The sequence below is a fragment of the Anomaloglossus baeobatrachus genome, chromosome 7 (assembly GCF_048569485.1).
Source record: "Anomaloglossus baeobatrachus isolate aAnoBae1 chromosome 7, aAnoBae1.hap1, whole genome shotgun sequence".
Classification (NCBI taxonomy): domain Eukaryota; kingdom Metazoa; phylum Chordata; class Amphibia; order Anura; family Aromobatidae; genus Anomaloglossus; species Anomaloglossus baeobatrachus.
The window spans coordinates 278,142,352-278,160,640 of record NC_134359.1 but is presented as its reverse complement, the minus strand read 5'-3'; the positions used below and the strand labels follow the sequence as shown (position 1 = coordinate 278,160,640).

Here is an 18,289-nt window from a genome sequence, read left to right as displayed (position 1 = left end):
ATATAGAGTCATTACACACAGAGGAATCTATTTCACATGTTTATTTCTGTTAATGTTGATGATAATGGCTTACAGCCAATGAAAACCCAAAAGTCATTATCTCCGAAAATTAGAATAATTACCACAAAACACCTGTAAAGGCTTCCTAAGCGCTTAAAATAGGCTACACAATCATGGGAAAGACTGCTGACTTGACAGATATTTTTATTTATTTTTTATAATTTTTAACTTTTCACTGTTTTTAATAGTCCTCTTAGGGGACTTGAAGCTGCGATCGTCTCATCACTTGCACTATTGCACTATATACAGCAGTGCCATAGCATTGCTGTATGTAGCAAAAATCACACTCTCCTTTGAAGCTCGGCCACAATAAGGTTTCAAAGGATCGCTGTAATGACAAGCACGGAGATCTTCAGCAGACCCCAGGCTGTCAAAGTGACCCAATGGCGACCCATGATCACATCACGTGTTCTCCGATGGGTGCTTAAAATGGTGCGTCTCCTATGCTGGTGCATATTAAATCCCGCTGTCAGAGTTTGACAGCGGGATTTAACTGGTTAACAATCATGGGAGAAACTCCACTTCACCTGCGATTGTTAGTGGCTGTAATCTGTTATACACTGTGTGAGCCCACTCCATACACACGCTTCCGACTTGCACAATAAATGTATGGCGGGTGTCATGGAATGATTTAAAGAAGGGCTCGTTTGTAGGACTTGAAAAAGTCACTTGCGAGAATAGAGCAGTAGTGAGCATGTGTGAGAGAAAAGAGCAGCAGTGAGCATGTGCAAGAGAAAGGAGCAGCAGTGAGCATGTGCAAGAGAAAGGAGCAGCAGTGAGCATGTGCGAGAGAAAGGAGCAGCAATGAGCATGTGCGAGAGAAAGGATCAGCAATGAGCATGTTCGAGAATGGAGCAGCAGTGAGCATGTGTGTGAGAATGGAGCAGCAGTGAGCATGTGTGTGAGAATGGAGCAGCAGTGAGCATGTGCGAGAGAAAGGAGCAGCAGTGAGCATGTGCGAGAGAAAGGAGCAGCAGTGAGCATGTGTGAGAGAAAGGAGCAGCAGTGAGCATGTGTGAGAGAAAGGAGCAGCAGTGAGCATGTGTGAGAGAAAGGAGCAGCAGTGAGCATGTGAGAGAGAAAGGAGCAGCAGTGAGCATGTGCGAGAGAGAGGAGCAGCAGTGAGCATGTGCGAGAGAAAGGAGCAGCAATGAGCATGTTCGAGAATGGAGCAGCAGTGAGCATGTGTGTGAGAATGGAGCAGCAGTGAGCATGTGAGAGAATGGAGCAGCAGTGAGCATGTGTGAGAGAAAGGAGCAGCAGTGAGCATGTGAAAGAGAAAGGAGCAGCAGTGAGCATGTGCGAGAGAAAGCAGCAGCAATGAGCATGTGCGAGAGAAAGGAGCAGCAGTGAGCATGTGCGAGAGAAAGCAGCAGCAATGAGCATGTGCGAGAGAAAGGATCAGCAATGAGCATGTGCGAGAATGGAAAAGCAGTGAGCATGTGCGAGAGAAAGGAGCAGCAATGAGCATGTGCGAGAGAAAGGAGCAGCAATTAGCATGTGCGAGAGAAAGGAGCAGCAATGAGCATGTGCGAGAGAAAGGAGCAGCAATGAGCATGTGCGAGAGAAAGGAGCAGCAATGAGCATGTGCGAGAATGGAGCAGCAGTGAGCATGTGAGAGAGAAAGGAGCAGCAATGAGCATGTGCGAGAATGGAGCAGCAGTGAGCATGTGAGAGAGAAAGGAGGAGTAGTAAGCATGTACGGCCACTGGTCAATCAACTGTAAATAGTGGTGTGTCGCACATGTGTACTAGTGGCTCAATCACACAGGGGACTTTTGGGATCGTTGGAGGTCTCATCCACTTGATCCCCAGTGTTATTATTTACGACTGGATATAGTTTATGGGGTAGCCCATTAAAAATCAGTACATCACAAATATCGGAGTTGAGACTTCCCCCGCAGAAGAGCTCGGGTGGCCGGGTCAGGGAATCGCCATGAACTTACCAGAACTTCTCGGATGGACATCCTCAGCACCTTCTCCGTCTCATTAATTTCCAGAGGACGGGCGATGGCGGCCGCTCTCAAATCCTGCAAAATATGACAATGAATGTTATTACACAGGGAAAAGTCCAGTCTCAAGACTCTGGAGGAGAGAGGCGCGATCTGCCCCAGCTCAAAATCAATTATAGATATGCTTTGTGCGGCGCAGAAAAGGTGAGGCGTCAATGTCAGCGAGCAACGCGCAATTTGGGAAAGAGCAACAAACACTTTACTTGCAAACAGGTCACCTGAGACAATGCAGAAAAAAAAAATAATGAAGTGCTTGTTCATTACACTGTCCACCCACTAATATGAATGGGCAGTGTGATGCTGGACACGACGAGCAGTATGAATAGAAGGGTAGTCAGACAAGCCGGGATCATAAGCCAGGAGATAACGTATAAGGTTCAGGGAGCAGACAGAAATGTGGTCAGGAAGTGGTCCGAGGTCAGAAGCCAGGAGGTAACGTATAAGGTTCAGGGAGCAGACAGAGACGTGGTCAGAAAGAGGTCCGAAATCAGAAGTCGGGAGGTAACGTATGAGGTTCAGGGAGCAGACACACATGTGGTCAGGAAGAGGTCAGAAGTCAGGAAGTAACATATAAGATTCAGGAAGTAGACAGACGTGGTCAGGAAGAGGTCCGAGGTCAGAAGCCAGGAGGTAATGTATAAGGTTCAGGGAGCAGACAAAAATGTGGTCAGGAAGAGGTCCGAGGTCAGAAGCCAGGAAGTAACGTATAAGGTTCAGGGAGCAGACAGAGACGTGGTCAGGAAGAGGTCCGAAATCAGAAGTCGGGAGGTAACGTATAAGGTTCAGGGAGCAGACAGAGACGTGGTCAGGAAGAGGTCCGAGGTCAGAAGCCAGGAGGTAATGTATAAGGTTCAGGGAGCAGACAGAGACGTGGTCAGGAAGTGGTCCGAGGTCAGAAGCCAAGATCAGAACACTTACACCCGACAGGAGCCAAGAGCACACTGAGAAAACAGGAAGTACAACTGGTGAAGTTCAGACAGAGCAAGCCCAGTAAAGAAACAGAGCAATCACCAGGAACAAGGTGCATCTGTGAAGGCACCTCCTAAAACCAGCGTGGACCTTAGTGCTGAAAGACAACCTGTCAGCAAGTGCACAAGACACATAGAGCATTTTCAAATGCAAAATGCTCTACACAGCAGAACTGTGACAGGCAGGGGTGTAATACTTTATTTCGCCTGTGGGAGTGCTGTAGGAAAACAAAACACTTCTGGAATTTTCTTAGATTAAAGTTGATCGCTCGGCATTGGCGGCAGAGAGATACTTTATCATCAGTTGATTGTCGGAGGACCCTTCTAAAAAGTAGTTTTTATTTATGGTGGTCCACTTTAAAGGGATATTCTGGTTCCAGGTTTTTTGTTGATTTTTAAGATCTCTACTGGCTGTCAGTGTTCCTGGCAGCCAATCAGAATGAAGAAACCCTCATATGAGCCTGTATATATAAATGTATGGACCATTTTTACATACAGAGTGGCCACTAGAGGGAGCGAGCTGGAGAAAGTGATATACGGCTAGTACAGTATTAAGGTCTGTGCAGATCAGTCTTCGCTTTCCTCCCCTGGTGGCTGTGAGAGCCAAATCCATTTTGTTCTCATTGTGTCCATCTTGTGTTATAGCCAATGTTGGGTGGGGAAGTTTCATATTTTCGTTTGCGCCCCTACTGCTCTTATTGGTGCATAGTTCTGAAGAACCTTTGTCCTTTGTAACCCTAAATACACTGGTCACATGTACTAATAAAGGAGAATTCTTTAATTCTTTGCGTACACCATACTAAGTGTGTGCTGTATTGATTTCCCGAGCGCTCGTAAAACAAATCTTCCCGAATTTGGAGTTCAAAAGGCATAGAAGGAGTGAATTGCGCTCACAGTCCTACACCGGGTCCCCATGTATAGAGGGGGTGCAGCAACTATACACTATAGAAGCCTTTAACGGCAGAGACTAGAGTGTGCTCAGATCTCTGCTGTTTAACCCTTTAAACACTGCTAATGCTGTCATAGGATTCAGCTATCACTGATGGGCGGAGAAGTTTCACATTTCTGTTCACGCTCCTACTGCTCTTGTTGGTTCATAGTTCAGAGGGACCTTTGTCCTTGGTCTGTGACCCTCTATAAACCGGTCACATGTACTAATAAAAGAGAATTCTTTAATTCTTTGAGGACACCATACTAAGTGTATGTGCTGTATTGTTTTCCCGAGCGCTCGTAAAACAAATCTTATTATTTGGAGTTCAAAAGGCATAGAAGGAGTGTATTTTGCTCACATAGCCTGGACAGCCCCTTTAAGTCTTATTTTCCTAAGAGGAGAGAAGACAGAAGATGGTCGGTACAAGCTGAGGCTGTAATCTGCCGTCGTACAGACACAGACCGGGCCGGTCCGCACCCCTCTCCACCTACAGATCTCATTACCGATCCCGTCACTGTTTGTTCATTGAATATATTCTGTTTCTGTGGGAAAATGTCTTGAAAGCGCGGCTGAGATGATTCACAATAGGATGGCTTCAGAGCTGAAATTAGGCGACGCCGTCCCCTGCCGCGCATCCAATGCTGCAGGTAAAAATAGCGCTTATTCCCATATGTGACACAACCTAGAAAAAAGGAGCACAGGGGCCGCTAGAATAAAACATGAGCAATCTAAATATACGCACTGCACCCCGGACATGAAAGCAGTCACCTCGCTCAGCACAGAATTATATTGGTTTGTTACAAACAGATGGGCACAGACGCCCTGCAGAGACCGGCAGATGGAGAGCGGTCCGCGCCGGCCCCGGGGTACGCGTGCCCACCATCAGCTCAAGTGCGGCTCCTCGGGGCCGTCTGCTTCTGCTCCCATGATCTAATAGCAAACTGGCCTCTACATAAACCCCTGTGTGAGCCTGTGCCCTGTGATAGCAAAGCAGGCGAGAACTACCGAAGGCTAGCCTATATATCACCTAAATAAAGCGTACAGCATTATGTATCCTGAGATATCTCCTGTATTATACTCCAGAGCTGCACTCACTATTCAGCTGGTGCAGTCACTGTATACATACATTACATTACTGATCCTGAGTTACCTCCTGTATTATACTCCAGAGCTGCACTCACTATTCTGCTGGTGCAGTCACTGTATACATACATTACATTACTGATCCTGTACTGATCCTGAGTTACCTCCTGTATTATACTCCAGAGCTGCACTCACTATTCTGCTGGTGCAGTCACTGTGTACATACATTACATTACTGATCCTGTACGGATCCTGAGTTACCTCCTGTATTATACTCCAGAGCTGCACTCACTATTCTGCTGGTGCAGTCACTGTGTACATACATTACATTACTGATCATGAGTTACCTCCTGTATTATACTCCAGAGCTGCACTCACTATTCTGCTGGTGCAGTCACTGTATACATACATTACATTACTGATCCTGTACTGATCCTGAGTTACCTCCTGTATTATACTCCAGAGCTGCACTCACTATTCTGCTGGTGCAGTCACTGTGTACATACATTACATTACTGATCCTGTACGGATCCTGAGTTACCTCCTGTATTATACTCCAGAGCTGCACTCACTATTCTGCTGGTGCAGTCACTGTGTACATACATTACATTACTGATCATGAGTTACCTCCTGTATTATACTCCAGAGCTGCACTCAATATTCTGCTGGTGGAGTCTTTGTGTACATACATTACATTACTTATCCTGTACTGATCCTAGTTATATCCTGTATTATACTCCAGAGCTGCACTCACTATTCTGCTGCTGCAGTCATTGTGTACATACATTACATTACTTATCCTTTAGTGATCCTGAGTTACCTCCTATATTATACTCCAGAGCTGCACTCACTATTCTGCTGGTGCAGTCACTGTACACATACATTACATTACTTATCCTGTGCTGATCCTGAGTTATATCCTGTATTATACTCCAGAGCTGCACTCACTATTCTGCTGGTGCAGTCACCATACATTACTTAACCTGTACTGATCTTGAGTTACCTTCTGTATTATACTCCAGAGCTGCACTCACTACTCTGCTGATGCAGTCACTGTGCACACACATTACATTACTTATCCTGTACTGATCCCGAGTTACATTTTGTATTATAATCCAGAGCTGCACTCACTATTCTGCTGCTAGAAGATTTCAGCTCTGAAGCCAGAATTGTGAATACTGAGGATTAAAAGACAAGTAATGTATCTAGAAGGTGACTTGAAGGGCAATTAAATTGACTGATGAGTGGAGTTTTCGCTCTTCCTCTGTGAATCTCACTGGATATATCTCCGCCATGAATGACATGAAGCGCAGCTCTGAATGCAGCGCAGCCCAGAAGTGAGATTCCGCTTATAAACTAGGACAATACATATGACTGCCCCCATTGACTATACACCTGGAAGTGATAAATGGAAGACCCCCGTCCAGCAGAGATGTGTGGGGTCAGGAGACTGATGACATGACGCCGTTTCGCCCTTGTATGTTCCAGCAGATTAATGGTAGGCGCACACCGGAGCTCCTGGTGGGACGGCAGCAGTTATAGTGCCGCCATACTGTGTCACACATGACGGAGACAAATATATTACAGCCAGTAATCTAGGTCAGGCCCAGGGCGCCGGAGCTGGATTGCGGCATGTTCCTGAAATACACCGTAATAACGTCACCTTCTTTATGACAAGAGGCCTCGTACATATTCAATAGGTTTCCTGAAATACTCTGTGCTGCATTTACATCCATGACCTAATTTGAAGCTATTTCTCAGTAATAAGCTGATATCTTACCGCCATAGTGTGAGCTCGTGGGTATGTCCAGCGAGAACCCGCACAGTGTAGCTTGTGCCCAACAGATGCAAAGTTATTTCACGTTTGTGGGCAAAACTATCTGTGATGGACGGAGTCACCCAAGGAACACGCGAGATTAAGGGCAGTCACCCAAGGAACACACGAGATTAAGGGCAGTCACCCAAGGAACACACGAGATTAAGGGCAGTCACCCAAGGAACACGTGAGATTAAGGGCAGTCACCCAAGGAACACGCGAGATTAAGGGCAGTCACCCAAGGAACACACGAGATTAAGGACAGTCACCCAAGGAACACGTGAGATTAAGGGCAATCACCCAAGGAACACACGAGATTACGGACAGTAACCCAAGGAACACACGAGATTACGGACAGTCACCCAAAAGGAACACGCGAGATTAAGGCCAGTCACCCAAAAGGAACACACGAGATTACGGACAGTAACCCAAGGAACACACGAGATTAAGGAGTCCCCCAAGGAACACACAAGATTATGGACAGTCCCCCAAGGAACACACAAGATTATGGACAGTCCCCCAAGGAACACACGAGATTACTGACAGTCACCCAAGGAAAACGCAAGATTAAGGACAGTCACCCAAGGAACAAACGAGATTACGAACAGTCACCGAAGGAATATGCAAGATTAAGCAGAGTCACCCAAGGAACACGCGAGATTAAGGAGAGTCACCCAAAAGGAACACGCGAGATTAAGGAGAGTCACCCAAGGAACACGCGAGATTAAGGACAGTCACCCAAGGAGCACGCGAGATTAAGGAGAGTCACCCAAGGAACACGCGAGATTAAGGACAGTCACCCAAGGAACATGCGAGATTAAGGAGAGTCACCCAAAAGGAACACGCGAGATTAAGGAGAGTCACCCAAGGAACACGCGAGATTAAGGAGAGTCACCCAAAAGGAACACGCGAGATTAAGGAGAGTCACCCAAGGAATATGCAAGATTAAGGAGAGTCACCCAAGGAACACACGAGATTACGAACAGTCACCGAAGGAACACACAAGATTACTGACAGTCACCCAAGGAACACACGAGATTACTGACAGTCACCCAAGGAACACACGAGATTACTGACAGTCACCCAAGGAACACACGAGATTACGAGAAGTCACCCATGGAACACACGAGATTACGAGAAGTCACCCATGGAACACACGACATTACGGACAGTCACCCAAGGAACACACGAGATTAAGGAGAGTCACCCAAAAGGAACACGCGAGATTAAGGGCAGTCACCCAAGGAACACGCGAGATTCAGGAGAGTCACCCAAGGAACACACGAGATTAAGGACAGTCACCCAAGGAACACACGAGATTAAGGAGTCCCCCAAGGAACACACGAGATTACTGACAGTCACCCAAGGAAAACGTAAGATTAAGGACAGTCACCCAAGGAACACACGAGATTACGAACAGTCACCGAAGGAACACACAAGATTACTGACAGTCACCCAAGGAACACACGAGATTACGAGAAGTCACCAATGGAACACACGAGATTACGGACAGTCACCGAAGGAACACACAAGATTACTGACAGTCACCCAAGGAACATGCGAGATTAAGGACAGCCACTCAAGGAACACACAAGATTACTGACAGTCACCCAAGGAACACACAAGATTACTGACAGTAACCCAAGGAACACACGAGATTACGGACAGTAACCCAAGGAACACACGAGATTAAGGACAGTAACCCAAGGAACACGCAAGATTACTGACAGTCACCCAAGGAACACGAGATTACTGACAGTCACCCAAGGAACACACGAGATTACTGACAGTCACCCAAGGAACACACGAGATTACGAGAAGTCACCCATGGAACACACGAGATTACGGACAGTCACCCAAGGAACACACAAAATTACGAGAAGTCACCCATGGAACACACGAGATTACGGACAGTCACCAAAGGAACACACAAGATTACTGACAGTCCAATGAATACGCAAGATTACTGACAGTGGCTTTTCCGCTCTTCAGGAAGTAGGGACAGTGCTTTTTCCTATATTTAGGAAGTGGGGGCGGGGCTTTTTCCCATTTTCAGGAAGTAGGGACAGTGCTTTTTCCTCTCTTCGGGAAGAAGGGACAGTACTTTTTCCTCTCTTCAGGAAGTAGGGACAGTGCTTTTTCCCCATCTTCAGGAAGTGGAGGCGTGGCTTTTCCTCTCTTCAGGAAGTAGGGACAGTGCTTTTTCCTCTCTTCAGGAAGTGGAGGCGTGGCTTTTCCTCTCTTCAGGAAGTGGAGGCGTGGCTTTTCCTCTCTTCAGGAAGTGGAGGCGTGGCTTTTCCTCTCTTCAGGAAGTGGAGGCGTGGCTTTTCCTCTCTTCAGGAAGTGGAGGCGTGACTTTTCCTCTCTTCAGGAAGTGGAGGCGTGACTTTTCTCCTTTATAGGAAGTAGAGACAGAGCTTTTTCCGATATTTAGGAAGTGGGGGCAGGGTTTTTTCCTCTCTTCAGGAATTGGGGACGGGGTTTTTTCCTCTCTACAGGAAGTGGGGGGTGGATCTTTTTCCCCGCTACAGAAAATGGGAAATTATGTTATCACTCCTGGATCCAGTACCGGAAGCTGCGACCTCCTCCTACCATCGGCTCGCTCTGATCCTCAGTGCATTGGTTTGTCCTGGCAAACCCACACAAGACTCTGACATCATGCCTATAGGTCAGCTCAGGCAGCAGATAAATGCCTGAGTATTCAGGTGTGACAGGGTCCTTCTCCCATATCACACAATCAACAGAGCGAGAGATGATGGAACAATCCAAAGAACATTTAATCCAAGCAAATCAAACGGTGCATAACATAATCCACCATACAGAGGGTAAAAATAGTCCAGAAACACGAATATGGTCCAGTAAGCGATAAATGTCCCGGGGATGAGTCATACTCCTCCAGAAGTCCTTCTTCAGGGGAATCGGGTTTTCACACAGTCTCTCTGGGGTATCAGCTTCTCCCTCAGAAGTCCAACCTTGCTTCTTCTCTCTTGTAAGTCTCACCCAGAATGACTGACCAATTCTTCAAGCAAGCAGAGAGTTTAGGTAGATCCCAGGCCCCCCAGACTGACGGACAGGAAAACTACAAGGGGAGATTACCTACAGGCAATACAATGTACACACAAGCAATACAGAGAATGGACAGTGAACCACGCCTAAAATACGAATCTACACAACATGATACACAACCCACCATATTTCACCATCACATCAGGTAACTGGCATCCACACCAATACGGTTATGATTCAAGGACCGAGGAGGATCATAAAATGCGGAATCCCAAAAAGGTAACAGAGTGGCTGGAAACTTAACGGACTGCAGACCTAATCCTGACACACAACTAGAAGTAGCCGTGGGACAAGCCTTCGATGACCTGGACGCCTCGACACAGCCGGAGAACTAAATAATCTCACAGATAGAGATATAAAAAATCTAATCTGCCTCGTAGCAGTCCCCAAAGATAGATAGATAGCCCCCCACATGTAAAGACTACAGTGATATAGAAAAACACAATACAAAACCAGAAAAGACAGATTTCAGCAAAGGTGAGGCCCAAACTATCTTTTTTTAGGAAAGGATAGGAAAGAGCAACTGTCTGCAGCCGTAAAAACCCTAATATATACCAGCACTTCTGATATGGAAAAATCCTGAGGTCACACAACCTCTCCCCCACTGTATCAGCACTCTGTTACTGGTATCCAAAAACACTTACAGATGATAATTAATACCAAGCATGTCAAACACAAACCTTGCAGAATCATGGCGCTAAGTATACAGTCACTACCAGCAGGGAATGATCCCATTCCACCATGAACTCCACACAGACAAAATAGGAATCAAGCCTAAGGGCCCTGTCACAAACAGAGATAAATCTTTGGCAGATCTGTGGTTGCAGTGAAATCATGGACATATTGTTCCATTTGTACACAGCCACAAACCTGGCACTGATTGTCCACAATTTCACTGCAACCACAGATCTGCCACAGATCTATCTCTGTGTGTGACAGGGCCTTTAGTATTAAAGCAGAAAAAAAGTATTAAAGCAGATCTGGTTATAGATCAGTAAATTGATACCTTCTTGATCTAAGGAAAACAATATAGGGAGGAGTATTACCATTTGGGAACTCATATATTGTACTGTGCAAGCACCACTATAGGGCTTTCCATCCCATCCCTATATCAGGGTCAGAAAGAGGGAGAGCCGACGTGGAACGGGGGCGCCCGGTAACTTATGGTGTCATACCCTCCGTTGTTAGGTAGGGATACACTACCCTTATAGGGCTATATTAGTTTCCCTTTCCTAAAGTAAGTGTGTATATAAAACTCCTTGGTTATTTACAAGGATAACGTGATCCACTCTCATTTATATGTTTGTGTGTCTGTTTGTGGGTACATTTTAATGAATATTAATAAAAATTGCACATTTTAAAATAGGGTTGAGATTACATGTTAGTCCCTGGTTACAGAATGTCCTTAACACACAGGAGACATTGACCACCGGCAAGTAACAAGAGAAAGCTACTCAGTTATATAGTCCCAATCTGACCCTGATTGCCTGTCCTCCACAGGTATGTGGATATCATTCCACACATCAACAGCACCGCCAGCACTGACCACAAGAGGGAGCCCCAAACTGGAAAACGTATTCACAACACAATACTATTGCACCAGTTCTGCATTCAACTCTCTGAAGATTCGGCTCCTCCCCTGAGCCAAATTTGCTATACTGCTGTGCCCATTCTCCCTGGTCTCTGTGACAAACTCTGCTTTACCGCCAAGTCGGCACTGAAACCAAGTCAGCTCTGCTATATTGATATGCCAGTTCTACCGCACTAATGCCCTCTTCTCCGTACACAGGGGCCTTGATGATTCAGCCGTCCAGGTGAGACCTGTCACATTGCACTGGGCTGGGAACATAGGATTGGCCTGGTGGGTTGGGGTAAGGCTGCCGCTGGTCCAGACTACGAGGGTCAGGTAGAATGTGCAGCACAGTAAGTACACCAACATTTTAAGCAATGGCCCCTGCACACGGTGCTCCATATCCAGATGATCTGCGGGTGAAGTCTACGGGGGAGAAGGCGCTTCCTCTGACGTTATTCAGCGGCTATTTAAATCTCTCAAATTTAAAGAATGGGGGTGAGCGCGGCGCTGCCTGGGACTGTGAGCGCTGCAATCCATCACAGCGAGGTGCAGCTCATTATCCGCGGTGAGTAATGGGCTGGAGGAGGCGTCGTGGCGGTCTGTGTGTACGCATTGGCTGCCGCTTCGCCTCGGATTCCAGTCTCGGATTTCTAATTATACACATCATGTGTCACCGGTGACCGTGTGCTTAGTCTGTGTCACCTCAGGAGGCGTAATAAAAAGGAGAAAAAAAATGGTAATTGAGTATAACCCTTCGTCCCCTGACACCAAAAAGATTCAGTAAAAAAGGAACAAAAAAAGTGAATGCGCATATGAGAAGCGTGCACACGCGGGATTCCAGGAGCTGGCGGTGACGTCGCTCATGTAAATACATGGTATCACGCCCACAGGGGCATGACACCAAGGAAAGAGGGCAGACTAGACAGGGCGAAACGACGCCCTGGGGACTAGTCCCTCTGCTCATTTACATACGGAACATGTGAGTTATACGAGGGGCTGCTGATAAGTCTTTGGCTTTTCCCAGAAAGAAACCAGATAGCATGATGAAACTTTACATTTATTCCCCATACTCTCCACTGATGTCAGCACACTTCTTACATCGGTATTCCAAGCTCTGTAAGCCTAGCAAAAAGAAGCATTTCGGTTGTACCTCAAACCAGGCATCCGTAGCAGCCATGGTATCAGAAATGGTGTAAAATTTGGTACCTTGAGGTGTTTCTTCAGGTTTGGAAACCGATGATCATCTGAGGAAGCTAGATCTGGTTAATAAGGTGGGTGGTCACCATGGAAGCGCAGTTCTGCCGGTTTTGCCGTGGTCGCTTGTGCAGTGTGAGCGGAGGCGTTCTCTTGCAGGAACAAAATTCCTTTGGACAGCTTTCCGCGCCTTTTGTCCTTCAGAGCTGCCTTCAATTGGTCCAAAAGGTCAATGTAATACCATGCATTGATGGTGGAACCCTTTTGAAGGTAGTCCACTAGCAGCACGCCCTCCTTATCCCAGAACACAGACGCCATCACCTTAGTGGCTGATTTTTGCACCCTGAACCTCTTTGGACGAGGAGAACCACTGCCTCCACTCTTTTGACTGCTCCTTGTTTTCAGGGTCATACAAATAAATCCAGGCCTCGTCTATAGTGACCAGTAGATCCAGGAAGTTCTCATCAGACCGGAAACGCTGACGAATGGCCCGGGAAGTTTTCACTCACTGCTTCTCTGATCTGTTGTCAGACATTTGGGGACCCACTTTGCAGAAGCTTCCTCATGTCCAAATGTTCACGGATAAACACGTTCACAGTTCACGGGAAATCCCCCTGATGTCTGCTATTGCTTTAGCTGAAATTGGTGGATTCTCCAGTATGAGGTTGCGCACAGCATCGATGATCTCCGAAACAACAACCACTCTCGCTCGTCCAGGACGTTCCTCATCATTGGTGCTGAAGTGGCCCATTTTAAATTTGGCAAAGCAGATCTTATCTGTGGAAGATGAAGGGCATTGATCCCCCAATGCCTGCGACATATCACCAGGAATATCCTTTGTGGACTTTCCTTGCAGAAACAAGAATTTTATCCCTCCTCTGCTCTCAGTTGCTGTGAATATCGCATTAGTAGAACACTGTTGCCATAAGCAACAAACACAATATTTTTAAAACATATATTAGACACATAAGGCTTTTATGTGATGTAACAATTGTTACCATAGAAACAAAAAAAAAAATCACAAAGCCAAAGACTTATCAGCAGCTCCTAGTAAAACATTTTTTATAAATTCATTTTACACAGTATTACAGTACAGGGATGGGTATGAAGGGGTTTTTAGGCCACACATCACCCTGCTTCTAGGTTACAAGGCATATAGGACCTGACAGGGTCCCTGTAAGGAGTATTTCCACCGTATTAAGTGATGGCATTTACAATGGGGGTTCTAGATTAAAAAAAAATAAATAAAAAATGAATAAATAGAATATGTAATAGGCTCCGTAGATGAGCGTTTAGCTGTGCTGCGCTGCGCAATGGGAGACCTGAAACCACAGCGCAGGGAAAAAACAGGAGCTGAAGATCTGCAGAGCCTTCATTAACAGGGCTCAAACTATTGCTAAAATTATGTTGATGGCATATCCTAGTCACCTGTCATCACTTTACAGGATAAGACGGACGTTTTAGGTGGACGCCGTCATTTCAACAAACTAGAATAAATCAATAGTACGAGTAATTAGAAGATATCCGACAGATAAATCTGCTTCTTTCTACACTTATGAGCCACTTCTTCTGCCACCTGAACTCGTCGTTCACTATTAAACAAGACAGACTGCCAGCCCACTGAGGAAGCAGATGTTAGGCTGCCTATTAAAGTCTATGCAGAGTGAAGGGAAAGGAAGTAGCTGCAGCTTTCTAGTAAGTGTTACATCTCACACCAGTGCTGGAGTCATAGTTCACACTGCTCAGTACTGCTTGTATTTATATCATGTCAGTGCTGTATTTACAGCTACACTGCTCAGTACTGCTGTATATATGTCCTCCATGCTGCTGGATACACAGCTACACTGCTCAGTACTGCTGTATAATGCCCTCCATGCTGCTGGATTCACAGCTACACTGCTCAGTACTGCTGTATAATGTCCTCCATGCTGCTGGATACACAGCTACACTGCTCAGTACTGCTGTATAATGTCCTCCATGCTGCTGGATACACAGCTACACTGCTCAGTACTGCTGTATAATGTTCTCCATGCTGCTGGAATCACAGCTACACTGCTCAGTACTGCTGTATAATGTCCTCCATGCTGCTGGATACACAGCTACACTGCTCAGTACTGCTGTATAATGTCATCCATGCTGCTGGATTCACGCTACACTGCTCAGTACTGCTGTATAATGTCATCCATGCTGCTGGATTCACAGCTACACTGCTCCAGTACTGCTGTATAATGTCCTCCATGCTGCTGGATTCACAGCTACACTGCTCAGTACTGCTGTATAATGTCCTCCATGCTGCTGGATTCACAGCTACACTGCTCAGTACTGCTGTACTAATGTCCTCGATGCTGCTGGATTCACAGACTACACTGCTCAGTACTGCTGTATAATGTCCTCCATGCTGCTGGAGTCACAGTTACACTGCTCAGTACTGCTGTGATAAGTGTCATCCATGCTGCTGGTTTCACAGCTACACTGCTCACAGTACTGCTGTATAATGTCCTCCATGCTGCTGGATTCACAGCTACACTGCTCAGTACTGCTGTATAATGTCCTCCATGCTGCTGGATCACAGCTACACTGCTCAGTACTGCTGTATTTATATCATGTCAGTGCTGTATTTACAGCTACACTGCTCAGTACTGCTGTATAATGTCCTCCATGCTGCTGGATTCACAGCTACACTGCTCAGTACTGCTGTATAATGTCCTCCATGCTGCTGCATGAGTTACATGGGAAAAGGCGATCAGGAATCCCTCACATCTGTATGTGTATAGTCATACGCAGTATGATCCCCATCTCAGACAACCGCTTTAACAAGCCTTTTACTTACTCTCAGGTCAGCTTCCTTGCCCAAGATGTCATACAGCAGAGCTCCCTTTGAGGTTATTTCGGATGCCAGCTGTCTGGCATTCTTTAGGTCAGTAATCTGAAGAATAAAGGCAAAAGACAGAATTAACAACAGCAGTATAATGACATGGAGATAAACTTAAAGGGGTGTTCCGCTTTTGGAAAACCCTCATCTCAAAGATGGAGTTTGTTTAAAACAAACAAACTGCACTTTAACTCACCCTCCCCAGGTCCATGCCAGATCCGCTGCTCCCAGTGTCTGTTATTGTCACTAGCGCTGCAGGCAATCAATGAGCTCAGGTGGCTTGGAGTAGGTTTATGTCAGCAGTTGTATGACTATAATAGACCACGGAAGAAGCGGTGGAGTCTCAGTATTGGACCTGAGGAGGGTGAGTAAGGCTCAGTTTGGGTTTGGTGTTTGAAGCCAGTTAGATCATTCACCATTATTTGGGAGAGCAGCCACTGCAGCCTAACACACTGTGCTGCATGAGAACCACGGCAGTGAACTGTGATGACCTCATGAGGTCACCCGAGTTCACAGCAGTTGTGTAACAAAATAGTTTGTAAACGGCCGTCCTCATCAGCCCTTTAGAAAAACTGGGATTCCTGCAACACTCACTTTAGTTCCCAAGTCAAACTTGAATGTGGCGGTGTCTTCATCCCCGATCTGGGCGTTATCAAAGCCTTTGGTCTTCATGGCGTTGTACAGCACGGTGGTGACCTTCAGCAGCTCCTTCACAGAGTAGGGCCGTCCGCCTGGTACAGCTTCTTGGTGTTCAGCTTGATGTGAGCTTTGGTGGCCTGAAAAAAAAAAGTTTGAAGAAGGTGAAACCTAATTGCAACATTTCTACACTGCAGCTGCCTGCTTTTTTTTGGCATATGACTGTAGTATGGAGCGGTAGAAAGCCATAGCATTACCCCTCAGTGAGCCCCCCAATACCCAAACTGTACACCCCTCTGACCGCGGGCAGGGATCTGCAGGGCGGCCCCATTACATGGACGGCTCCGGAGGCAGAGCGATCACCAATGTGAAGACCAACATCAGGATCGGGGAGGATTTGCCATCAATTAAAGGGGCGGTGTCACAAGAAAAATCACCATGTTTAAGCCAGATTTAATGTTTGGGGTTTTTTACAATTTATATTACTACCTATATATCAAAAAAATCTGAGGTCTTGCAATTTTCACATTGCCCACAAGGTTTTATACTAGACTCAAACTTCATGATCGGCACAGAACACTTTTCAACAATCTCGATATCATCACAGACAGTACCGACAATGAAGGGGCCACCTATATATACAGTAGATAACACAGGATCCACCATTTGCAATAGGTGATATCACAGCTCACCTCCCACTCCTGTACAATGCCAGATAACACCTTATATACAGTAGGTAACACAGGGTCCACCATTCATGATGTCACAGCTCACCTACTCCTCCTGTACAATGACTGATAACACAGGATTCACCATTACCAATAGGTGATGTCACATCTCACCCCCCTCCCCTCCTGTACAATGACTGGAAACACCTCTATATACAGTTTTACAGTAGAATCCACCAATCACAATATGATGTCACAGATCACCTCCTCCCCTCCTGTACAATGACTGGTAACAACTCTATATACAGTAGTTAACATAGGATCAACCAATCACAATATGATGTCACAGCTCAACCCCACCTCCTGTACAATGACTGATAACAGGATCCACCATTCAAAATACGTAATGTTACAGCTCACCTCCTCCTCCTGTATAACTGTTAACTAAATACAGTCGATAAAACAGGATCCTCCATTCATAATATGTGATGTCACAGCTCACCTCCTCCTGTAAAAAGGACTGATGACACCTCTATATACAGTAGATAACTCAGGATCCACCATTCACAATAGGTGATGTTACAGCTCACCTCCTCCCCCTCCTGTACAACTGATACCTATATACAGTAGATAATACGGATCCACCATTCATAATAGGTGATATCACAGCTGTCTTTCTCCTCCTGTACAATGTCAGATAACATCTTTATATACAGTAGATAACACAGGATCCAACATTCACAATAGGGATGTCACAGCTCACCTCCTCCATCTGTACAATCTGATAACACAGTATTCACCATTACCAATAGGTGATGTCACATCTCACCTCCTCCCCTCCTGTACAATGACTGGTAACACCTATAGACAGTAGAAAACACAGAATCCACCATTCACAATATGATGTCACATCTCACCTCCTCCCCTCCTGTACAATAACTGGTAATATCTATATACAGTAGATAACATAGGGATCCACCAATCACAATATGATGTCACAGCTCACCTCCACCTCCTGTACAATGACTGATAACAGGATCCACCATTCACAATACGTGATTTTACAGCTCACCTCCTCCTCCTCTGTTAACTAAATACAGTAAATAAAACAGGATCCACCATCATAATATGTGATGTCACAGCTCACCTCCTCCTGTACAAAGGACTGATAACACCTCTATATACAGTAGATAACACAGGATCCACCATTCACAATGTGATGTCACAGCTCACCTCCTCCTGTACGACTGATAACTATATACTGTAGATAATACAGGATCCACCATTCATAATAGGTGATGTCACAGCTCACCTACTCCCCCTCCTGTACAAAGTTTAATAACACCTCTGTATACAGTAACACAGGATCCACCATTCACCATAGTTGTCACAGCTCACCTCCTCCCCCTTC

General features: G+C 45.9%; 1 protein-coding gene across 1 annotated transcript in view; it reads right to left on the bottom strand.

The window, feature by feature from the left end:
- The window catches only part of CLUAP1 (clusterin associated protein 1), a 66,883-nt gene that overhangs the window by 19,095 nt on the left and 29,499 nt on the right, over positions 1–18,289 (bottom strand). The window contains 4 exon segments of the mRNA XM_075319387.1: positions 2,006–2,089; positions 15,533–15,628; positions 16,169–16,294; positions 16,297–16,350. Coding sequence (XP_075175502.1) covers positions 2,006–2,089; positions 15,533–15,628; positions 16,169–16,294; positions 16,297–16,350 — 360 coding nt within the window.